Raw genomic sequence first — 25699 nt, 5'->3', positions numbered from 1 at the left:
TTTTTAAGTGATTTAGTTTTTTCTGTCATTTTGTGTATTTTTTTGTAATTTTGTGTCTTTTTCTGTCATTTTGTGTCTTTTTTTGTCATTTTGTGTCTTTTTTTTTGTCATTTGATAACAGGTAATTTGAGTTTGAGACCCCTGGTTTAGACCATGTTATGCATCAAAGGGTTAAGCGACTTGGCGCTCTGAAACCATTATAATTCAGCCGAGGCTTTTATATTATCATAAACACTTTCTTTAGCTGCCACTTTTCCATTTCCTGTTGCTGTTGTGGAATATAGTGAAAGTTTTCCACTAAATCTGAGGAATAAATCAGTTTTTAGGGTAATCCATCTTATACTAATCCTCAAAACTCCTCTAACTATCTCAGACTGCAGTCAAAGAGCGAGACTCCTTCAGTCTCAGTCTGATGAAAGATGGATCAGAGGCTTCTCACTTTCACTCTGGACACTGAGGGAATTATTGATCTGTTTCTTCTCTTTAGATCAATGGTTTAATATCTAGTGGGAGTCTTCACACTCTTTCATGACATTCCTTCAGAAGAAATAGTGACAAGAAGGAGAGAGAGAGATGCATTCATGTAGGCAGCGTTTTTCTGCTGTAATGTATATAAAACCAGAGTTTTTAAAAAAACAATAACTAACTGAAACTGTATTTTGTGGTTCCTAAACTAACTAAAACTAACTAAAATTATAGTAAAATGTCCTTCGTTTTCGTCTTTGTCAACTTTTTTCATCCGCAAACCTTTTTGGTTGATATGAATTCTATTTCATCTATCTGGTTTTATGACTTAATAAACTTATTGGGGCTGAGATGAAGTGAAAGACACAAAATTAATAAAAAAGGATGTAAAAAGGCACAAAATTACAAAAAAAAAGGATGTAAAATGAATTAAAAAATTACTAAAAAAAGGATGTAAAATGAATTTAAAAAAGGCAAAACAATTACTAAAAAAAAGGATGTAAAATTAATTTAAAAAAGACAAAAAAATTACTAAAAAAAAGATGTAAAATTAATTTAAAAAAGACAAAAAAATTACTAAAAAAAAGGATGTAAAATGAATTTAAAAAAGACAAAAAAATTACTAAAAAAAAGGATGTAAAATGAATTTAAAAAAGGCAAAACAATTACTAAAAAAAGGGATGTAAAATTAATTTAAAAAAGACAAAAAAATTACAAAAAAAAGGATGTAAAATTAATTTAAAAAAGACAAAAAATTACTGAAAAAAAGGATGTAAAATTAATCTGAAAAAGACAAAAAAATTACTAAAAAAAAGGATGTAAAATGAATTTAAAAAAGACAAAACAATTACTAAAAAAAAGGATGTAAAATTAATTTAAAAAAGACAAAAAAATTACTAAAAAAAAAGGATGTAAAATGAATTTAAAAAAGACAAAAAAATTACTAAAAAAAGGAAGTAAAATGAATTTAAAAAAGACAAAAAAATTACTAAAAAAAAGGATCTAAAATGAATTTAAAAAAAGACAAAAAAATTACAAAAAAAGGATGTAAAATTAATTTAAAAAAGACAAAACAATTACTAAAAAAAGGATGTAAAATGAATTTAAAAAAGGCAAAACAATTACTAAAAAAAAGGATGTAAAATGAATTTAAAAAAGACAAAAAAATTACTAAAAAAAGGATGTAAAATTAATTTAAAAAAGGCAAAACAATTACTAAAAAAAAGGATGTAAAATGAATTTAAAAAAGACAAAAAAATTACAAAAAAAAAGGATGTAAAATTAATTTAAAAAAAGACAAAAAAATACTAAAAAAAGGATGTAAAATGAATTTAAAAAAGACAAAAAAATTACTAAAAAAGGATGTAAAATTAATTTAAAAAAGACAAAAAAATTACTAAAAAAAAGGATGTAAAATGAATTTAAAAAAGGCAAAACAATTAGTAAAAAAAAGGATGTAAAATTAATTTAAAAAAGGCAAAACAATTACTAAAAAAAAGGATGTAAAATGAATTTAAAAAAGACAAAAAAATACTAAAAAAAGGATGTAAAATGAATTTTAAAAAAGACAAAAAAATTACTAAAAAAAAGGATGTAAAATGAATTTAAAAAAGACAAAAAAAATACTAAAAAAAAGGATGTAAAATGAATTTAAAAAAGACAAAAGAATAACTAAAAAAAGGATGTAAAATGAATTTAAAAAAGGCAAAAATTACTAAAAAAAAGGATGTAAAATTAATTTAAAAAAGACAAAAAAATTACTAAAAAAAGGATGTAAAATTAATTTAAAAAGACAAAAAATTACTAAAAAAAAGGATGTAAAATGAATTTAAAAAAGACAAAAAAATTACAAAAAAAGGATGTAAAATTAATTTAAAAAAGACAGAAAATTTTAAAAAAGGATGTAAAATGAATTTAAAAAAGACAAAACAATTACTAAAAAAAAGGATGTAAAATGAATGAATTTAAAAAAGACAAAAAAATTACTAAAAAAAAGGATGTAAAATGAATTTAAAAAAGACAAAAAAATTACTAAAAAAAGGATGTAAAATTAATTTAAAAAAGACAAAAAAATTACTAAAAAAAAGGATGTAAAATTAATTTAAAAAAGACAAAAAAAATACTAAAAAAAGGATGTAAAATTAATTTAAAAAAGGCAAAACAATTACTAAAAAAAGGATGTAAAATTAATTTAAAAAAGACAAAAAAATTACAAAAAAAAAGGATGTAAAATTAATTTAAAAAAGACAAAAAAATTAGAAAAAAAGGATGTAAAATTATTTTAAAAAAGACAAAACAATTACTAAAAAAAAGGATGTAAAATGAATTTAAAAAAGACAAAAAAATTACTAAAAAAAGGATGTAAAATTAATTTAAAAAAGGCAAAAAAAATACTAAAAAAAAAAGGATGTAAAATTAATTTAAAAAAGACAAAAAAATTACTAAAAAAAAGGATGTAAAATGAATTTAAAAAAGACAAAAAAATTACTAAAAAAGGATGTAAAATGAATTTAAAAAAGACAAACAAATACTAAAAAATGTACAGTTTTTTTTTTAAACTAATGAAAAACCCAAACTATTATAGCCCTGATCAGCACCATTAGAGCTAATAAACATGCATCTGTAAATGTGCAGTCTGAACTGTTGGTGTGACCTTAAACCCCTTTAAAGGTTTGTTTTCTCTCTTCTTCTTCTTGCTGCTTGTCGTGTCTGAACTCAGCCTGCAGCAGCAGCAGCAGCAGCATGTAGGTCATCATCACTGTGACCCAGTTCAGCTTCCTGAGATTACACAACAGTTCACAGAAGAGTTACGTAATCAGAGACGTGAGCCTCGTGTCTCCTCACAGAAACACAGAAGGTTACAGTAACGGCTCCTGTTGAGACGAGACATCAGAGGAAACACAGTTTGGACTTTAAGTTCTTTATTTTCTGCTCTATCACCCTTTGAAGTCTTTAGGAGGTCAAAGGTCAGAGGGAGCGTCTGCAGATTCAGACCGAGTCAGTAAAGAGAAATGGAGAACACAAACATTAACACAATGTTACAGGAACTCTTCAGTCTGTTTCAGTCAAAAGAAGAAACAAGCACACTCTAAAAAATGTCTGGAGATTTTACAGTAAAAACTGTTAAACCATGACAGTAAAAGACGTAAAATGATAAATTAGTTAATTCCGTTTAGTAACAATGAAACACTGTAAATGTTTATATCAGACAAAATGTAAAAGTCTTTTTTACATTTTTTTAATCTATTTAAATACATTACTCCACTGTAAAATACCGTGTTTGTAACAAAAGACACAAAATTACAAAAAAAATGATGAAAAATGAATTTAAAAAGACAAAATTACTTAAAAATGAATGAAACCGACACAAAAATACTAAGAAAAAAATGATGTAAAAAGACACAAAATTACTAAAAAAGGATGTAAAATGAATTTTAAAAAGACACAAAATTACAGTTTATTTTTATTTTTATTTTTTTAAAATACATTTCTCCACTATAAAATACTCTGGCACCGTGTTAAAAAAATATGCTCTGGCAAAAAATATGCTGTAACATATATACAAGCATCACTGTTTTAATGGTAAGATCTTTAATTTATGCAGCATTTATAAAGTATTTTCTGGTCAATTATATGGCAGAACAGCGTTTCATTTGATGGAAAAACTTTTTATTAATACGGTAAAATATGGAATAAAATGTCAATCTTAAACGTGAAATCAACAGTGTTAATATCATTTTACCATAATATTAGAAAAGTTGCACCGTATTTATTACGGTAAAGTTCTGCTGGTTTTTACCATAAAAACAACAGTTGGTTTTTATTTATCAGAGTTAAAGTCTCTCCAGCCACTAAGATTCTCTGAATCCACGTCCTGAAATTAAAGAGTTAATGTTTTCATGTTTAGTTGTCAAACTAAAGCAAAGCAACAAGACAAACATGTTTTGTGGAATTAAACTGGATTCTTTGAAACTGAAGTGAATAAAAAAACAAACAGACTTGTTTATTTAATACAAAAAAAAAAGAAAAAGAGTCATTTCCTGGAAATGTGGAAGAAGTTCTGAACTTATTAAATCTTCTGGGAGGTTTGTTTGTTTGTTTGTTTGTTTGTTTGTTTGTTTGTTCCTCAGACACTGAAAACACATTTGAATGACATTTCATGAGAAGTTTTTCAGATTGTGTCTCACACTAACAAACACTGATCCAGAGATTATTGATGCTTGATGCAGATTAAAGAGATTATAAACAGCTAATGTGATTAAAATATTAAAGGATGAGCAGCTTCAGAGGAATGTTTACTGGACTTTGCTTCTCATAGTTTCTACGTCATTACCTTTCAGAAGCAAATATTAACTTTTTACTTTTCACATTAAAAACCTACCTAAAGAAATGTGTAAACTAGTTTATTAAATATTAATTACTCAAAGGAAATATCAACACTGGAATTCCAAATCAGCATTTAAATGCTGCACAGCTTTCTTATTTACCCCCATTGGTTATAATATATATATATATATATATATATATATGTATATATAGATTCAAAACCTGAGAATATATATATATATATTGAAACTTGAGAATGTTTTAGGCAGGTGTGAAAAATGCCTTCTGTTCACTCACTTTGCATTTTGTTAATTGATAAAGAAAAAACGATTAACATTTCTATACCGTGTATATATATATAAATAAATATATATATATATAAATAAAAACAGAATATATGAAATTCAGAGGTGCATATTTACAAAAAACAAAAGTTTACTAGTTTTCATGTAAAATATATTTTATGTCTTTGTACAGATTTCAAATGAAAAGATGTAACAAAGAATTAGCAAATGATCCTGTTCTGTTGATGTCCTAATATACAAATATATATATATATATATATATATATATATATATATATATATATATACTATACTAACATAATACTACAGTGTCTGAGCCTGAGGAGGGCTGGCCTGGATCAGAAGGATTGATGGTGCAGCAGCCTGAACTAAACAAACACAAATCAATCAACTCTATTGATCAGAGTCACAATCAGCTCAGTGACAAACATCAAGCTCACTACTATTAGCTATTTAAACTATTTTATTCTCATATCCACCAATAGTATCTGAATTATCTTGTTCTGAGTATAATTTACCTACTGACCATAGCTTCATGTGCTTATTTAATTATTATTATTATTATTATTATTATTATGTGTTTATTTAATGATCTTATTGTGTAAAGACTTGTTTTTAGGATTGACATTGTGATCTTTTTCATGCTTTTCAATCTCTTCAACTGTTGAATATGGTGAGTTTTTACCTCAAATATTGGCTCCAGTTGAGAGTTTTAGTTGCATGAAGTTTAAATGATATTTCAAAAGTATTTTCTACCACCAGTATCTACCCACAGATACTGGAATGAGGAAAAACGTGCTAGTTTCAAGTATTTCTGGCTTATTTTAATGTTACTACAGTCTGGCTTTTCAAGACACAATTACTCAAAATAAGTATATTTGTATTTATTTTAAGACATCATTGTTTTTTACAGTTTCTAGATATTTTTACTGATTTAAATAATTCTTACAAAGAAACATTTACTTACTGCTCTGGCAGATAATTTGACTTGTTTCCAGCATGTATTTGCTTCATTCTAGTGATTTATTTCTTATTTTCCAGTGATAATAACTCTGCAGGGTTCAGACTTCAGGATTAGAGACTCTGAGCTGTTTGTTAGTTTGTTCTTTACTTCAGAGAGTAATTCATGTTGGACTTCTTTGTTCCTTGATCAAATGTTTGAGCCGAGGTGTGTTTTAGTTCTCGTGGTGTTTTTATGAGCTGAATTCAACCTGAAGGAGTGAGTCAGCAGCTTTAACCTTTAATAATAATAATAATCATAATAATAATAATAATAATCCTGCTGTGTTCTACAGGTGATAATTATTCTCTCCTGGTGGAAACAAACCAACAGTAGTGAGTAATAAGAGCCTCACGACTCTGTTTTACCAGAATCTCTGACCTCATTTACAGGATTTGGGTAAATTCAGAGGTGTTATCGATGGTAAATCTAGTAAAATAACAGATGGAGAAACAAGTAGGTCACAATGTTCTTAAAGGCGATATTTGGATGTGACAGAGTGAATAATGAGGAGGAGGGACTGAAACCTGTAAACAGGGTCAGGAGGAGAATTAACTACTAATAATAACAACAAGGAGGATCATAAAATGAGCAATAACACCAATATTAAATGTGTAGAAGAACTAAAACCTGAGACATTAATTAGCTGTTAGAAACTGGAAAAACAATGATATGTTAAAATAAATCCAAATATTCTTTTTTTGAGTAATTGTGTCTTGAAAAGCCCGACTGTAGTAACATTAAAATAAGCAGAAATACTTGAAACTAGCACGTTTTGGTGGTAGAAAATGCTTTTGACATAAAATTAAACTCCATGCAACTAAAACTCTCAACTGGAGCCAATATTTGAGGTAAAAACTCACCATATTCAACAGTTGAAGAGATTGAAAAGCATGAAAAAGCTCACAATGTCAATCCTAAAAACAAGTCTTTACACAAGACTGAAATCCCTGTGAAGAGGTTACTCACTCATTTTAGTTACATAATAATAATATTTTTGTTCTTTTTTGGTCATTCTGTGTCTTTTTACATCTTCTTTTGGTCACAAAATGACAAAAAAAGACAAAAAATTTACAAAAGAGATCAATTAAAGTGTCTTTTTACAGAAAAGACAAAAAATATACAGAAGAGCTACATCTACATCTACAGTGTAGAGCTACGTGTTCACATTTCCGTGTTCTACTTCAAAAATAGAATCTAAAATCACAATTAAACCACAGAAGCTTTAATTTATCAGGAATTTGCCTTCGAGCTGAAAATGATGAATGTAGTGACGCAACAACAACAGTCTGGTCCTCATGAAGCTCAGCTGACTCCTTTCAGACGGTAAATATAGACTCTGAGATACTAGAAGGAACTACAGCTACAGGATGTTTGAGGCCGTGTGGAGGAACAGTTTCTGAACAGCAGAACTCTGATTTAGAGGCGTAAACGGTAGTTTGAAGTGGTGGTTTCATGCTCATCACATCAACTTTTCTTTATCTTATTTTTCCTTCATGCAACAGAGAAAGATTACACTCACTTCTGTTTTAATGCTCAGAGTTAAAACACAACAGTTTCATCATAAATAACCTGAATAATAACCTGAGGAATCCACCATCACATCACAATATGACATCATATTATGACATCATGTGTAGAAGAGGTGAAGTTCTCGATTTTCAAAGTTTCAAAACCCCTCTGAGCTAATAATCTGAAATGGGCTCTAAAGCAGCAACAAGCTTCCTCTTTACATACGTTCATGCTTTATGATGATAAATTCACTTTAAGGCAGAAAACATGTCTACCCGCGGCTCATTAAGAAGAGCCTCCGACCCCGCGGCTCGTTATGAAGAGCCTCCGACCCCCGCGGCTCGTTAATAAGAGCCTCCGACTCCCGCGGCTCATTAAGAAGAGCCTCCGACCCCCGCGGCTCGTTAAGAAGAGCCTCCTACCCCCGCGGCCCGTTAAAAAGAGCCTCCGACCCCGCGGCTCGTTAAGAAGAGCCTCCTACCCCCGCGGCCCGTTAAGAAGAGCCTCCGACCCCCGCAGCTCGTTAAGAAGAGCCTCCGACCCCCCCGGCTCGTTAAGAAGAGCCTCCGACCCCCGCGGCTCGTTAAGAAGAGCCTCCGACCCCCGCAGCTCGTTAAGAAGAGCCTCCGACCCCCGCAGCTCGTTAAGAAGAGCCTCCGACCCCCCCGGCTCGTTAAGAAGAGCCTCCGACCCCCGCGGCTCGTTAAGAAGAGCCTCCGACCCCCGCGGCTCGTTAAGAAGAGCCTCCGACCCCCGTGGCTTGTTAAGAAGAGCCTCCTACCCCCGCGGCCCGTTAAGAAGAGCCTCCGACCCCGCGGCTCGTTATGTAAGAGCCTCCAACCCTGCGGCTCGTTAAGAAGAGCCTCCGACCCCGCGGCTCGTGAAAAAGAGCCTCGAACCCGCGGCTCGTTAAAAAGAGCCTCAGACCTTGCGGCTCTTTAAGAAGAGCCTCCGACCCTGCGGCTCATTAAAAAGAGCCTCAGACCCTGCGGCTCGTTAAGAAGAGCCTCCGACCCTGCGGCTCGTTAAGAAGAGCCTCCGACCCTGCGGCCCGTTAAGAAGAGCCTCCGACCCTGCGGCTCGTTAAGAAGAGCCTCCGTTAGTGGCAGTTAGCTACAGTTAGCTCTGTAGCAGTACAGTGTGTATGTGCTAAAAGGCTAACAGTTAGCTCTGTAGCAGTACAGTGTGTATGTGCTAACAGGCTAACAGTTAGCTCTGTATCAGTACAGTGTGTATGTGCTAACAGGCTAACAGTTAGCTCTGTAGCAGTGCAGTGTGTATGCGTGGCCTGAGACATTAGAGAGGGCGTGGTCTGAGACTGTAACATGTTCGGTGTTCTGACCTCAGGCTCCTCCCTCATGGCGTCCACCAGCTCCATGACGCTGATGAAGTGTCGGCAGCGGAGGGAGTGGTCCACGGCGTGGGTGGGCAGCGCCTTGTGCTGCCAGTGCCTCCACTCCCACAGAGACAGCTCTCTGGACGGGGGGACGCTGGAAACGACCTCCTTTAAAACATCAAACCACATCATAACGCTGTTACTGCAAAACTACCTGTTGCTTAAATAATAACTATATATATTCAAGCTCTGAACAAAAGACACACAGGGAGAATAAAACAAGGTTCTTGCACTTTTTAAAGTTTAAAATTAACATCTTTTACAACTTTGCAACCTTGACGTTAGGATTTACAAATAGCAATGTTAGCACCCATTCTAAATATCTACATTTACTGTCACTGTTTCTCCAAGATGTTGTTCAACTTCACGACTTCCAATAAGCCTCAGAGGAAATAAAAACCCGGCTTCATTAAAAGATATTTCAGTTTAAAAGCATGACGACGAGAGTCGGAGCCAAACATTCCTCAGATTCCAGAGATCAGATCAGATCTGGCAACAATCCCTCCAGGCTCTGGATTTATTTCTATGTTTTCTGTGTTCAATCTACAGTTTCATTGTGGATTTTGCTCCATTTCACTCACTGTGACCTGGTTTTTGGCTTATTTGGGTGATTTCTTAGGATTAAAGGGTTTTATTCAAAAACATTTAGCATATGTGGGTTTCATGGAATGGATGGATCAGCTGGTCTCCAAATGGGCTCGCAAGGATTTTATCTTTATGGCTTCTATTGTCTGGAACTTTTCAGATGTGCACATGAACTAGTGTTACTAGATAAAGTAAAGATAGAAACCTGCGGTGGAGGATCACTGGGTATGGACAGGAAATGTGATGTTCTCAGGGTTGGATGAGCTTCATGTTCCTGCAGCTTCATGGTGGACGACCAGAGAGAATATTCAGATCGACTCAGGAACCCGTCAGACGTCTCAGAGCCCTGATGGACTAACACAGGACACACACAGTCAGAAACACACACAGTCAGAAACACACACTAACACAGGACACACACAGTCAGAAACACACACAGTCAGAAACACACACTAACACAGGACACACACAGTCAGAAACACACACTAACACAGGACACACACAGTCAGAAACACAAGTCCAGGATCTACAATCAAGGACCTTGGTGTCAAAATCTACATTTTCTGGGTCAAAGAATGATTTAAAGCTGTTGAGAATATCACTAGATGATTATTTGATCCAATAGAAATGTTCATGTTCTCCCAGACTGGAAGGTCTTCAGGTGCTGCAGCAGGAATCCTGAGCTGAAAATGTTTGGATCTCTGTTTACAGTGAGTCATCTAGTGATATTCTCAAGAGCTTTAAATGGTTCTTTGACCCAGAAAATGTAGATGTTGACACCCAGATTGACCATCTAAATGGCCTGGAAGATATATTGGTTCTCATAGACTTTATATGGCTGCCATCTCCGATCCACAATCTAGATGAAGTGGTTCCTACCAAAAATTGAAACCTATGGTGATAGAGAACATGTGGAAAACATGTGGAGCTTTTGTCCGACGTGTCCCTTTATTCTTAAATCTGGCCCTGAGCCGCCTGACTGACCTTTGAACCAGCCGTAACCCGGTTTATAAAAACTGTTCTGACTCACTGAGGTTGTGAGGGTGGATGAGGGAGGTCCGTCCCTCGGAGTGGGACCTCCTCCCCCTGCTGGACCTCCTGCTGCTGTCCCGGTGGTCAAACTGTCCACAGGTGATGTGCATCTTGTGCAGGGTGGGCTGGACCCCCGGGGGCAGCATGCGGGGGCTGCTGGGGTACATGTGGAAGCCGCTCTTGTTGCTGATGATGGACTTATCCATGCTACGCTTGATGCTCTGGCTCTGGTTGTAAGCCTGACCAAAACAAAGGTTAAAGGTTATTATACAGTCATGGAATAAATGATCAGACCTCCTTGTTTTCTTCAGTTTCTGGTTCATTTTAATACCTGGTTCAACTAAAGGTTAATTTGTGTGCGTGCGTGTGTGTGTGTGTGTGAAGCATGCGTATCTGGAGGATTGTGCACACTTACACGCGCATGTGTGCGTGTATGCATCTGTGACTGTAATCACATCAAAGCATCAAAGGCTTTGCGGTCGACCAATCAGATCAGAGCAATCAACAGAATTAACAGCTGTGGAATCTTCTAGCACAGTGACAGCAGCCAGAGGTGGACAGACTGGAATTTCTGTCCTCGAACAGAAAGCATTTTTGGCAAAACCATAATACCTATCATTGATCCGACTTCACTTTGAGCGTCCTGAGTTCTTCCTGAACGTCTACATATGGTTTTTTTTTAAGAGAAATGGAAAAATAGCTTTGTTAGAGCGATCTAAAAAAACTGTTCCATCTCCCTTTTTCAGAAATCTTCCTGTGTTTTTAATATGGGAGCCAATGAGGCTGTTGGTGGTGTTGGTGGATCATCTGTGCGTCCTACGCCCAAACTATAACTCTGACAGCTTTACCAGAGGATTGTGAGGGAGAAGACTAATTTTCCTACGTTTCTATGTATAAATTATTTCTGTAGAGTGGAATTTGCGGCCTGGAGCGCAGTTTTAAAATTTATTTTTTGACAATGTTTTCTCTCCCTCTACACTCTGGCGATGATGTCACACACTGTGACACGAACATTCCGTGCAATACACACCCATTATAATCTCAGAATTTCTCCAAAAATGATCATGGTCATTGAACAGGGATTGATAAAAAACTATATGACCTATCGAAACGTGGATTAATACACTGATACACAAGACTTGTGTCTACTTAAGTCGCGAAAAATTCATATTCTGTAGAGAAAAGTAATAGCACACCGATCCCGATCAAACCGCACGTTTTGATATATAATTTGTCCTGCAACTCAAAGAGTTGCTCTGTGCGATTGCCCCGTGGCCCTAATGAACAAGAAATTAGAGAAAACAAGGTGATCTAATAATTTTTCCATGACTGTGTTTGTTTCTGTGGATTTGGTAGAACATGAACAGTTTAATTCTAGTGTCCACGTCTCATTTGTCCCCATGGTGACCGAGACACCCACCCTCTCCTCTCGGCCCTCAGCCAGGATGACAACGATGCGTCCCTGGCGTTTCCGTCCGGTTCGTCCCATCCTCTGCACCAGGCGGATCGGGTTCTTCTGAGCATCGAAGCAGACGATGAGGTCCACCTCCCCGATGTCCAGCCCCTCCTCCCCCACACAGGTGGACACCAGAGTGTTGAAGCCGCCCTGACGGAACCGGCTCACCACCTGCAGCACACCAGAATAAAGGATCAACAGACGGAAACCACTGGAACTACAGGAGAACATCTCATAGACCTCTTTCTGTGAGAGATACAAAGGATCAAAGGCTTTGGGGTCGACCAATCAGAGCAGAGCAATCAACAGAATTAACAGCAGCTGTAGAATGTTCCTGAACAGTGACAGCAGAGGTGGACAGACTGGAATTTCTGGCCTCGAACAGAAAGCATTTTTGGCAAAACCATAATACCTATCATTGATCCGACTTCACTTTGAGCGTCCTGAACATCTACATATGTTTTTTTAAGAAAAATGAAAAAATAGCTTTGTTAGAGCGATCTGAAAAACTGTTAGATATGCTTTTCTACAGAAATCTTCCTATACACACCCATTATAATCTCAGAATTTCTCCAAAAATGATCATGGTCATTGAACAGGGATTGATAAAAAACTATATGACCTATCGAAACGTGGATTAATACACCGATACACAAGACTTGTGTCTACTGTTTAAAGTTTAAATGGAGTCTCTAGGTGAAATTATGCCGGAGAAGTAGACGTTTAAAAACCTCCAATTATTGTTCTTTCTCGCTCATTTTTTTTCGCCCGTCCCATTCACTTCAATGCAAAATTTTGGGCAGTTTTTCGCGTCCTACTAGTAGCGGGACGAAATTGCATCCGGAAGAGGAAGAAGAAAAAATCCACAGTATAACAGTAGTGCAGCACTGGTCCCTACAGATATTGCTTGCTTGGTGGCCCTAATTACTTATATGTCACCTTTCAGGAGACCTAAGGATTCTTAGGTTAATGTCCGGGTGGACACTCTTCCCCTTAAAAGGAAACACGGCTATTTCGTACCTTTTACCACCTTTTAACCCCGGCGGTAGCCCCGCCCCCTACCTCCAGCTGCTCCTTCTGGTAGCCCCGCCCCCTACCTCCAGCTGCTCCTTCTGGTAGCCCCGCCCCCTACCTCCAGCTACTCCTTCTGGTAGCCCCGCCCCCTACCTCCAGCTACTCCTTCTGGTAGCCCCGCCCCCTACCTCCAGCTGCTCCTTCTGGTAGCCCCGCCCCCCTACCTCTAGCTGCTCCTTCTGGTAGCCCCGCCCCCTACCTCCAGCTACTCCTTCTGGTAGCCCCGCCCCCTACCTCCAGCTACTCCTTCTGGTAGCCCCGCCCCCTACCTCCAGCTGCTCCTTCTGGTAGCCCCGCCCCCTACCTCCAGCTACTCCTTCTGGTAGCCCCGCCCCCTACCTCCAGCTGCTCCTTCTGGTAGCCCCGCCCCCTACCTCCAGCTACTCCTTCTGGTAGCCCCGCCCCCTACCTCCAGCTGCTCCTTCTGGTAGCCCCGCCCCCTACCTCTAGCTGCTCCTTCTGGTAGCCCCGCCCCCCTACCTCTAGCTGCTCCTTCTGGTAGCCCCGCCCCCTACCTCCAGCTGCTCCTTCTGGTAGCCCCGCCCCCTACCTCCAGCTGCTCCTTCTGGGTGAAGCCTTTGACTCCTTTCCCTGCGGAGGCTTGGCCCATAAAGGTCATGACCCGGATCAGAGGGGCGTGGCGGTCCAACATGGCAGCGATCTCCTGCACGCTCTCCCTGAACGAGGAGAAGATCATGACACGCGTGTTGACCTCCTGAGGAGCTGGACGTCAACCAGTCAGAAGAAGAGAAACAGATTATTAAAATGACTTGCATGTAGTAGTTAGAACATCAATTAATAAATATATTTAAATATAACTCCAATGTTTAATCCTTAAAGGAATATTTAAATATTTAAATTAACATTTGTAATCAATTATTCACCCTGTTAAAACCTGAAATATGTTTGAGGAAAACCTGAAGCTGTTTCTTAGGCGTTTCATTTATCTAATTGTGTTTGTTACTTTCCATAAACATTCATTTGCACTAAAACATTTTCTAATTAAATGCTTAAACAGGTCTGCAGTATGCATAACTAAGATTTAGAATTAACTGCACAAGTCAAGTTATTTTCAGTAACTGACAGACAAACGGTCATTTTACTAGTGACGTTTTCTTTAAATTTAAGCAAAGCAACAAGGTTCAACAGGTTTAAACAGAGTCTTTCCCTTAGTGCAGTTAAACCATGTAGAGAATGATTCAGCTGGAACCAGAACAATGGCTGCCTGAGAGTCAGAAGGACTCGGTGAGGATCATTAATCACCGTTATTGATGGAGGAGTCCTCCGCCCAGCGTCTGAAGTGCTGCACCACCACCTGCTCCAGTTTCTCCAGTTTGGGGTGACTGTAGATGAACGGCTCCTCTGGACCTGCAAGAAACATTATCAATAATAATAATAATAATACAGCATGTGTGTTTTGATGCTGTTTATTTAAGTAGTGTTAGAATAATGTGTTATTCTGTCTCTATGGGTGGAGGTCACTATCTGACTGACTCAGGTCACTTTATGCTGCATAATTCACTAACTGTGTATGTAAACTCTCTCTGTGCATTTATATATTAGTCATGTTAGATGCTTTGATACAATACTCACGTGCTAATATAGTTTTTAACCCTGTAGAGTGTCCAGAAGCTCCAAATCCAGACTTGTTGATGACATCCAGACTAGATAACAAAGCAGCGTGGAGCCCTATATTTGCTTTTATGTCATTTATTATATTATATTATTATTTATTTGAGGTAAATCAGGTGGTAGCCTGCAGCCTACTACACCTTAAAAAGTCAACTTTATTCAGTCATTTTGACTTTTTTCCCCTCAACATTGTATTTCAACTTTATTTTCATCATATCTTTTTTTTTCTTTTTTCTCGTGCACAATTGCATAATATATATTTTTCATTTTTCATTCAAACCAGTACTATTTATATTCAAACCTTTTGATTGTGTTTTTGCTGCTGTGATGAGTGAATCGCCCTGTTGTGGATCAATAAAGTTTTATCTGATGTAATAATAAGTGTTTCTCCTATCTGGCCCTAGTCCTCCTCCGTACAGTAAAGAAGATAATAAAGGCAGCTGAGTGATGAGTGATACAGGTGTGACAGGTGATACAGGTGATACAGGTGATACAGGTGATACAGGTGTGACATGTTGTCATGTACCTGCAGACGGCTTCACAAACATCTGCTCCATCTCCTGGTAGAGCTCCATGAAGGAGGGAGTCCTCTGCAGCTCGTTCCTGGCCCTGGACATCTCTGGACCAGACAGAGGAGGAGGGCTCACATTAGACCATCACACAGACATTATGGAGCCTAGAGATCCACCAGGAGCTGGATCAGTCTGATTCTGAGGATAGAGTGGAGATGATCCAGCTAGAGAGGACTCACCTCTGGATCCGTCCATGATGCTCTGGATGAAGAAGAAGAGCGAGCGGAGTCCCACCTGCATCAGCAGCTCGTAGCCGTGGTACAGACTGATGCACAGAGCAAAGTCTCCCTCCAGCATGCCCTGCTGGCCCGCCTGCACACACCAGGAGACACATTAAGATACGTTTAATACGTTTAATACGTCATTTTAATACTCCAGCATGCCCTGCTGGCCCGCCTGCACACAGCAGACACATTAAGATACGTTTAATACGTTAAATATGTCATTTTAATACTCCAGCATGCCCTGCTGGCCCGCCTGCACACAGGAGACACTATCAATACATGGAGTCACTTTAATCCTGCAGACACCAGGAACAAGAAGATACATGGAGGAGACTCATTTTAATACTGCAGAAGTTAACTTCATCAGGGATTTCATTCTGCTTTTAGGAAAACATGTGTCTGCACTGATAAAAAGGTCTAAAAACCAGATAAAACAGTAAATCTGAGGGAAATGATCTTGCTGCATGGACAGATAATTTGTGTTTTATGTATTTTTTGGTCACTTTACGTCTTTTGTTTCTTTTTTGGTCATTTTACGTCTTTTTGTGGGGTTTTTTTGGTCTTTTTTGTGTCTTTTTGTGTCTTTTTTGGTCATTTTGTGTCTTTTTACGTCTTCTTTTGGTCACAAAATGACCAAAAAAGACAAAAAATGTACAAAAGAGATAAATTAAAGCTGCCAGCAGCAAGCATTCAACATGCTTATTTCTAGATTTAATAATCTTAATTTAATAAATCTTGTCAAGGTAAATTATCTGTCCATGCAGCAAGATCATTTCCCTCAGATTGACTGTTTGATCTGGTTTTAGACCTTTAGATTTACTGTTTGATCTGGTTTTAGACCTTTAGATTTACTGTTTGATCTGGTTTTAGACCTTTAGATTTACTGTTTGATCTGGTTTTAGACCTTTAGATTTACTGTTTGATCTGGTTTTAGACCTTTAGATTTACTGTTTGATCTGGTTTTAGACACCTTTTTACAGTTTACGGAGGAAGTGTATGTTCAGTAAACTGGTCTCAACCCTGTAGAGACCAACTGAGACTCAGCAGGTTTCCCAGTCAGCTGATGATCAGCAGAGCTACTACAGATCTCTGCTGCAGGCTGGATGAGTGGACATGGAGACACATATTATATAATATAATACATCTGGAACATGGTGTGTGTTTAGTTAATGTGTGACAATAATAATAATGCTTGTTTGTATGAGAGACTTTGATGTTTTCCTCTGTGGGTCATTTTCTTTTCATGTGAGCATCAACTGTTCTAAAAGGGATTGTGATGGAAATCACCTCTCAGATATACAACAGCATATATAAATATAGTATAAATAACAGGATATATAAATATAATATAAATAACAGGATATATAAATATAATATAAATAACAGGATATACAACAGCATATATAAATATAATATAAATAACAGGATATATAAATATAATATAAATAACAGGATATATAAATATAATATAAATAACAGCATATATAAATATAATATAAATAACAGGATATATAAATATAATATAAATAACAGCATATATAAATATAATATAAATAACAGCATATATAAATATAATATAAATAACAGGATATATAACAGCATATATAAATATAATATAAATAACAGCATATATAAATATAATATAAATAACAGGATATATAACACCATATATAACTCCATTACTGACCATTTTAATCAATATTTAGTGTTCTGGTGTTCTTTCCCTCTCACAGATCAGCTTCAATGAGGAGAATTCACTCGTTTTTCATAATTAATAAATGCATGTTAAAACTTTTTATGTACATTGGAACGACCTACATATAAAATGTGATATTTTTACATGATATTTAAATTTTATTTAAAATGTAAAATTGTTTTCTTTTTATGAAAAAAAATGTTTAACTATTTTTTTTTAGATTTCTAAACGTTAAAATGGGTAAATTTGACCTGCAACATAAGAGCAGAGTTACTGTGTGTTGTGAGATTCTCAGTCAAACTGTAAGTATTCTACATGAAATATGCACCACAACAGCTAATAATAACAACATCCATCTGTAAATGTGCAGTCTACACTGTCAGTATCTCTTTAAACGGTTCTGTTTTAATCTACTTTTTTCTTCTTTTGCATCTTTTTTTTTTTAACTCCGGGTGCAACATAACAGGAGGGTTAATGAGGATTTTAAGGCAGTGAAGTAAAGTCTCAGTGTGTTTTAGACCTGATGTGATGATCTGAATACTTCTCTACAGGACCCAGTAAATGATATATAATAATAATAATAATAATAATAATAATATAGCCGTGCCTTGATGCAGGGCGGGGGGTTCTTGCGGAACTGGTCCCTGGCCAGGATCATCTGGTACTTGCTGAGGGTCTTCAGGTCTTTATGACCCATCACACGGTTCTGGACCAGACGGGACATGAACTTCTCCAGAACCTGGAGGGGACAGACACAGACACAGGTCGTCAACAACAACGACAACAACAACAACAACAACAATAATAATAATAGGTCATTTCCTGTTTCCTGACTAGCAAGCACCAAACTGAAGAACAGAATAGAGTCTTTATTGTCATTGCATGGTACTATAAAAAAATATGTTAGCACAACGAAATTAAGGCACAGCTCTCCCATCAGAGCAAAAGAGATTAATATTAAATAAATAACCAAACAAGGCATGCACCCGTCAAACAAACAAACAAACAAACAAACAAAGGGCATCACACACAAATCACAAAGTAAGAGACTGTAAACAGAGACACATTGTAAAGGAAAAACCTATTGCATCAAAGCATCAAAGGCAATCAGAGCAGAGCAATCAACCAAATTAACTGCATCTGTAGAATGTTCCGGAACAGTGACAGCAGCCAGAGGTGGACTGGAATTTCTGGCCTCGAACAGAAAACATTTTTGGCAAAACCATAATACCTATCATTGATCCGACTTCACTTTGAGCGTCCTGAGTTCTTCCTGAACGTCTACATATGATTTTTTTAAGAAAAATTAAAAAATAGCTTTGCTAGACCGATCTAAAAAAACTGTTACATCTCGCTTTTTCAGAAATCTTCCTGCGTTTTTAATATGGGAGCCAATGAGGCTGTTGGTGGTGTTGGTGGATCATCTGTGCGTCCTACGCCCAAACTATAACTCTGACAGCTTTACCAGAGGATTGTGAGGGAGAAGACTAATTTTCCTACGTTTCTATGTATAAATTATTTCTGTAGAGTGGAATTTGCGGCCTGGAGCGCAGTTTCAAATTTATTTTTTGACAGTTTTTTCTCTCCCTCTACACTCTGGTGATGATGTCACACACTGTGACACGAACATTCCGTGCAATACACACCCATTATAATCTCAGAATTTCTCCAAAAATGATCATGTTCATTGAACAGGGATTGATAAAAAACTATATGACCTATCGAAACGTGGATTAATACACCGATACACAAGACTTGTGTCTACTGTTTAAAGTTTAAATGGAGTCTCTAGGTGAAATTATGCCGGAGAAGTAGACGTTTAAAAATCTACAATTATTGTTCTTTTTTGCTAATTTTTTGTCGGCCGTCCCATTCACTTCAATGCAAAATTTGGGGCAGTTTTTCATATTCTGTAGAGAAAAGTAATAGCACAACGATCACGATCAAACCACATGTTTTGATTTACAATTAGTAGTAGCAGGACCAAATTGCGTCCGGAAGAGGAAGAGAATAAATCCACAGTATAACAGTAGTTATAGCTAGGGCTGATTGTCCCGTGGCCTTAATTACTATTATTATATATCTGATGATCTAGAGGTCAGATAGAAGCAGACATCATTCAGGGAAACAGAAAACACTGTCTCCTCCAGACTGAGAGGCTTCCAATTTGAATTTAAGATTCATGATGTAAGACATATTTTCACACACACACACCCTAACACTGGTAAACAGACAGAATAAAGGTGTTCTACTTTCACAGCAGACACATAATAACAGTAAATAATAATAATAATAACAGTGTTTTGGGTTGGTTTTGCTCTTGTCCCCGTTTCCTGATAAAAGACGCAGAGATGAGGCAGTTTGTCAGACGGAGATTGAACAGCATCTATTCATCGTCACGGCTGCAGATAATAGAGGAGCTCGTTATGTTTCCATCTGGTGAAGAGCTGCTCTCCAACCAACCAGCCACTGGGCTGCTCGCTGGATCAATCCATAAAATAACTGATGTTGTAACAGACGACAAGCAATTTAGTTGTTGTGATTTGTGAATAGAGGTTGTGTAAAGATCGGGAAGATTCATTATGATAAATAGGCTGACGTCTACATTTATACAACCGACTCCAAGAAAGGTGGGATATTATCCAGAATGTAAAGAAGAAATAGAAATATTTTCTGTATTGAGTTATACAAAATAATTAAATAAAATGAATTGAAATAATGATACAAAGTAATTAAAAAATATATTTTTGTATTTAATTATACAAAATAAATAAAATAAATCAAAATATTGCTACAAAATAATTAAAACAAATATTTTTGTATTTAATTCTATAAAATAATTAAATAAAATGAATTGAAATAATGATACAAAATAATTAAAACAAATATTTTTTGTATTTAATTCTACAAAATAATTAAATAAAATTAATTAAAATAATGCTACAAAATAATTAAAACAAATATTTTTGTATTTAATTATACAAAATAATTAAATAAAATTAATTAAAATAATGATACAAAATAATTAAAAAATATATTTTTGTATTGAATTATACAAAAACAATTAAATTAATAATAAATAGATTTTCTAATAATAAAAAATACATTTAAAATGGAAGTCATTTAGCCCTAAAATAATAATAACAATAATAATAATAATGATAATAATAATAAAAATGTAATTGCTGCATTTGACAGAAAGAAAATAAAAAATGAATGAATCAGACGTAACAAAGAGAGAGCAATGGATTGTTTGATTAAAAACATCTCATACAGCCACTGGTTGGTCTTCTCATGAACCAATAGTGGTAAAGCAGCTGTTTTATTTTACCAATATATATTCCATAATATATTCTATATTCTATATTCTATTGTATATTATAGGTTGACATGTGGACAGTCATGAAAGCGTCTCTCCTTGTTATGTAAAGCCTTGGTCCATGTTTCTGCCCCAGGAGGCTTACAGCAGCACAAAGCGAGGGGTTAAATAACAACCTTTAATTCCTCTGACTTTCACCAAACACCATCAACACCCAGAACACAAAACCCTGAAGGAGGTCAGCCCATCTGCTCAGGAGGCTCCATCACATACGGAGCGCCTCCAAAAACACAAAACAGACTTAACAGCTGATTACTAAGGAAACTCAAGGACCAACTGAAGCCTGAAGACCAAATAATAACTAATCACACTTAACTACACACTGAAAAAAATAAGACAGAAATAACTAGAATGAAGCAAATACATGCTGGAAACAAGTCAAATTATCTGCCAGTGCAGTAAGAAAATGTTTCTTTGTTAGAATTCTTTAAATAAGTAAAAATATCTAGAAACTGGAAAACCAATGATGTCTTAAAATAAATACAAATATTCTTATTGTGAGCAATTGTGGCTTGAAAAACCCGACTGTAGTAACATTAATTGGTCACATTTGCAACATTTAAAATTCTTCATTGAGCATGAAAGTATTTTGAAAGTAGAAAAAAAAAGATTCAAAATGACATAAAGGATGACTAAAGGACTAAAAGACACAAAATGACTAAAAAAAAGACATAAAATGACCAAAAAGACACAAAAGACACAAAACTACTAGAAAAAAAGACACAAAATGACCAAAACTGTTACGCTAAACAACAGTAACATTAAAATAAGCAGCAATACTTGAAATGAGAATGTTTTAGTGGATACAAAATGCTTTTGAAATAACGTTCTACTTCTGCAACTAAAACTCTCAACTGAAGCCAATATTTGAGGTAAAACAAGATAATGAAGATACTTTTGGTGGATAGAAGAAGAAAATACTTGGCAACCTTCATGTGTTTTGCAGTGTAATGATTAAATGTCGTTTTAATTTAGAGGACTGTCAATTAAGAGTTTATAGATTTCTAGAATAAAGAGCAGAAAAGAGGAATAGTTTTAATTCATTTATTTTAACTATTAATCTATCTTTTACTTTGAGGGCTTAAAACAGCAATAGATGCTACTAAATGTAGTTTTTTCAAAAGAAAAAAGGTAGACATTAGGCATTTAAACTGTTTGTCCGTATGTTTCTTTATTAGTGAAGGTATTTTATTTATATATTTTTATGATTCAGTGCTAGTTGCAGCAGGTTGAGAGAGACGGAGCTCTGAGGAACAGTGATGATGATGATGATGAAGAGGTTTTATAACTGGTCTCATGGAGCATCAGGAGGTAAAACATGGTTATAACATCCTGTTTCCTCTCTGATGTAAGAGAAGGTGAACTAAAACAGGTAAATGAAGCCGAAGATGAACATGGTTATCTTCCTCTTCATCACCAGAGTCAGATGTGAATCAGCAGATTGTGGTTCCAGAGATGAAACACCATGACCTGGTCTCCATGCTGCTGATATAACAGGGAGGAGTTCTCCTCCTTTCATCTGGTTAATTGATCAATTATTTCATCCATTACCCTTAAAGTGTCTTCAGACAGGCTTCACACGCTTTATTAGACGTTAACATCAAGACTTTACAGGCACACTGACCTTGGGAATTCTACTGTTTTATTTTCATTTTGACAAGTTCTTGTGACTTCAAAGTTTTCCTCATTATTTTGACTATTTTCTCGTTATTTTGACTTTTTATCGTGAGTTTTTTCTTTTCATTTTGACCATTTTTTCCATGATTTCGACTTTTATTCTTCATTTTGACATTTACTTGTGACTTCAACTTTTTTCTCGTTACTTTGACTTTTTTCATTTTGATTTTTGCTCGTGACTTCCAACTTTTTTTCATTATTTTGACTATTTTTTTCTTCTAATTTTGACCTTTTTTCATGATTTAAACTTTTTCTTGTTATTTTGACTTTTTTTTCGTGATTAAGACTTTTTTTCTTCATTTTGACTTTTCCTCACGACTTCAACTTTTATTCATTATTTAGATTTTTTTCTCTCGTGATTTCAACTTTTTTTTCTTCTCATTTTGACCTTTTTCATGATTTCAACTTTTTTTGTCATTTTGACTTCTTTCATGTGACTTCAACTTTTTTCTTTTCATTTTGACAATTTCCCAAAATTCAAGGCGCCACATGATGTAGTTTGAGACACAGATGAGGGTAAATAACAAACTGTTATCATGGAAACTAGCCGACTTTACAGACAACAGAGAGAGAGAGAGTAATTCAATGATTGTTAATATTGCTTTCTTTTATTGTTATTAGTTTTTCTTTTCTTTTCAAATGAATAATAGAATTATAATAAGTTATTGTAAATATTGCTTTCAATATTCCTTATTGTTATATATACAGTGTTATGTCATGCCAATAAAGCCAATTGAATTGAACTGAATAGAATAGAATTGAGAGAGAGAGAGAGAGAGAGAGAGAGAGAGAGAGAGAGAGAGAGAGAGAGAGAGAGAGAGAGAGAGAGAGGGAGGTTGGTGGCTCATGAGACAATGACGCAACTGCAGGAAACACAGCAGAGCAAAACCTTTTCCTTTTAAAAATATATATATCAAAAGAACTACATTTTCCCCCTTTTTTATTCAAGCCGTCTCAAAGACCTACAGTACTGTGCAAAAGTTTTAAGCAGGTGTTAAAAAAATAACGAGCCGCGGGGGCCGGAGGCTCGTTAAGAAGAGTAAGAACGAGTCGAAGCAGCTCAGTCCTCCTGCAGCAGTCTCTCCCAGCTGCAGAGCCGGAGGGGATGTTAACCCCTTAGCGTTAAGTCTGCTAACAGTTAGCTCTGTAGCCGTACAGTGTGTATGTGCTAACAGGCTAACAGTTAGCTCTGTAGCAGTACAGTGTGTATGTGCTAACAGGCTAACAGTTAGCTCTGTAGCAGTACAGTGTGTATGTGCTAACAGGCTAACAGTTAGCTCTGTAGCAGTACGGTGTGTATGTGCTAACAGGCTAACAGTTAGCTCTGTAGCAGTACAGTGTGTATGTGCTAACAGGCTAACAGTTAGCTCTGTAGCAGTACAGTGTGTCGGTGCTAACAGGCTAACAGTTAGCTCTGTAGCAGTACAGTGTGTATGTGCTAACAGGCTAACAGTTAGCTCTGTAGCAGTACAGTGTGTATGTGCTAACAGGCTAACAGTTAGCTCTGTAGCAGTACAGTGTGTATGTGCTAACAGGCTAACAGTTAGCTCTGTAGCAGTACAGTATCATGGACACTAGCCGACTTTACAGACAACAGAGTTTTTCTGTTCTTTTCAAATGAATAATAGAATTATAATAATTCATTGTAAATATTGCTTTCAATATTCCTTACTGTTATCTTTTTTTCTGATGCTTGCTTTGGCAATATATACAGTGTTATGTCATCCCAATAAAGCCAATTGAGAGAGAGACAGAGAGAGAGAGAGAGAGAGAGAGAGAGAGAGAGAGAGAGAGAGAGAGAGAGAGAGAGAGAGAGGGAGGTTGGTGGCTCATAAGACAATGACGCAACTGCAGGAAACACACAGAACACAGCAGAGCAAAACCTTTTTCTTTTAAAATATATATATCAAAAGAACTACATTTCCCCCCTTTTTTATTCAAGCCGCCTCAAAGACCTACAGTACTGTGCAAAAGTTTTAAGCAGAATAACGAGCCGCGGGGGCCGGAGGCTCGTTGATAAGAGTCAGAACGAGTCAAAGCGGCCCAGTCCTCCTGCAGCAGTCTCTCCCAGCTGCAGAGCCGGAGGGGATGTTAACCCCTTAGCGTCCAGTCTGCAAATTGCTAACAGGCTAACAGTTAGCTCTGTAGCAGTACAGTGTGTATGTGCTAACAGGCTAACAGTTAGCTCTGTAGCAGTACAGTGTGTATGTGCTAACAGGCTAACAGTTAGCTCTGTAGCAGTACAGTGTGTATGTGCTAACAGGCTAACAGTTAGCTCTGTAGCAGTACAGTGTGTATGTGCTAACAGGCTAACAGTTAGCTCTGTAGCAGTACGGTGTGTATGTGCTAACAGGCTAACAGTTAGCTCTGTAGCAGTACAGTGTGTATGTGCTAACAGGCTAACAGTTAGCTCTGTAGCAGTACAGTGTGTATGAGCTAACAGGCTAACAGTTAGCTCTGTAGCAGTACAGTGTGTATGTGCTAACAGGCTAACAGTTAGCTCTGTAGCAGTACAGTGTGTATGTGCTAACAGGCTAACAGTTAGCTCTGTAGCAGTACAGTGTGTATGTGCTAACAGGCTAACAGTTAGCTCTGTAGCAGCACAGTGTGTATGTGCTAACAGGCTAACAGTTAGCTCTGTAGCAGTACAGTGTGTATGAGCTAACAGGCTAACAGTTAGCTCTGTAGCAGTACAGTGTGTATGTGCTAACAGGCTAACAGTTAGCTCTGTAGCAGTACAGTGTGTATGTGCTAACAGGCTAACAGTTAGCTCTGTAGCAGTACAGTGTGTATGTGCTAACAGGCTAACAGTTAGCTCTGTAGCAGTACAGTGTGTATGTGCTAACAGGCTAACAGTTAGCTCTGTAGCAGTACAGTGTGTATGTGCTAACAGGCTAACAGTTAGCTCTGTAGCAGTACGGTGTGTATGTGCTAACAGGCTAACAGTTAGCTCTGTAGCAGTACAGTGTGTATGTGCTAACAGGCTAACAGTTAGCTCTGTAGCAGTACAGTGTGTATGTGCTGCTGCTGCAGGAGGTGTTAGCTTAGCGATCTCTGTTTGTTTACAACAAGCACCAGACACTCTGTGCACAGTTAGCGATGCTGTTAATTCACCATCATGATGTTTATGATCAGCGGAGACGCTGTGCATAATTAGCCATGCTGCTTTGTTTATGATCAGCTGCTGATCAGTTAGCGACGGCGCCACAGTTGAGTCTGTGTTTGATCCGTCGCTATGATGAAACGAGGCTAATCAGACTTTTGTTTCAGTCTAAATGTCGTCATGGTAACATTTAAATGATGTAACATTACAACAATTACTGTTAGTTACTGTTTATTGCATCCAACTCTTTTGTTTTTTGGTTATT

At 36.4% G+C, this 25699-nt stretch overlaps 1 protein-coding gene across 1 annotated transcript in view; it reads right to left on the bottom strand.

The window, feature by feature from the left end:
• fancm (FA complementation group M) overlaps window positions 1–25699 on the bottom strand; it is a 91278-nt gene that overhangs the window by 19468 nt on the left and 46111 nt on the right. Inside the window, exons 7-15 of the mRNA XM_059352593.1 lie at window positions 17883–18014; window positions 15535–15667; window positions 15310–15402; window positions 14415–14519; window positions 13702–13874; window positions 12042–12248; window positions 10620–10860; window positions 9795–9943; window positions 8951–9112 (exon numbers count right to left, since the gene is read on the bottom strand). Coding sequence (XP_059208576.1) covers window positions 8951–9112; window positions 9795–9943; window positions 10620–10860; window positions 12042–12248; window positions 13702–13874; window positions 14415–14519; window positions 15310–15402; window positions 15535–15667; window positions 17883–18014 — 1395 coding nt within the window. The remainder of the gene's footprint in view (window positions 1–8950; window positions 9113–9794; window positions 9944–10619; window positions 10861–12041; window positions 12249–13701; window positions 13875–14414; window positions 14520–15309; window positions 15403–15534; window positions 15668–17882; window positions 18015–25699) is intronic.

Source organism: Centropristis striata, chromosome 16, assembly GCF_030273125.1.
Source record: "Centropristis striata isolate RG_2023a ecotype Rhode Island chromosome 16, C.striata_1.0, whole genome shotgun sequence".
NCBI classification, from domain to species: Eukaryota; Metazoa; Chordata; class Actinopteri; order Perciformes; family Serranidae; genus Centropristis; species Centropristis striata.
The sequence above is the reverse complement of the archived record's forward strand: the minus strand, read 5'-3'. Positions and strand labels throughout refer to the sequence as shown.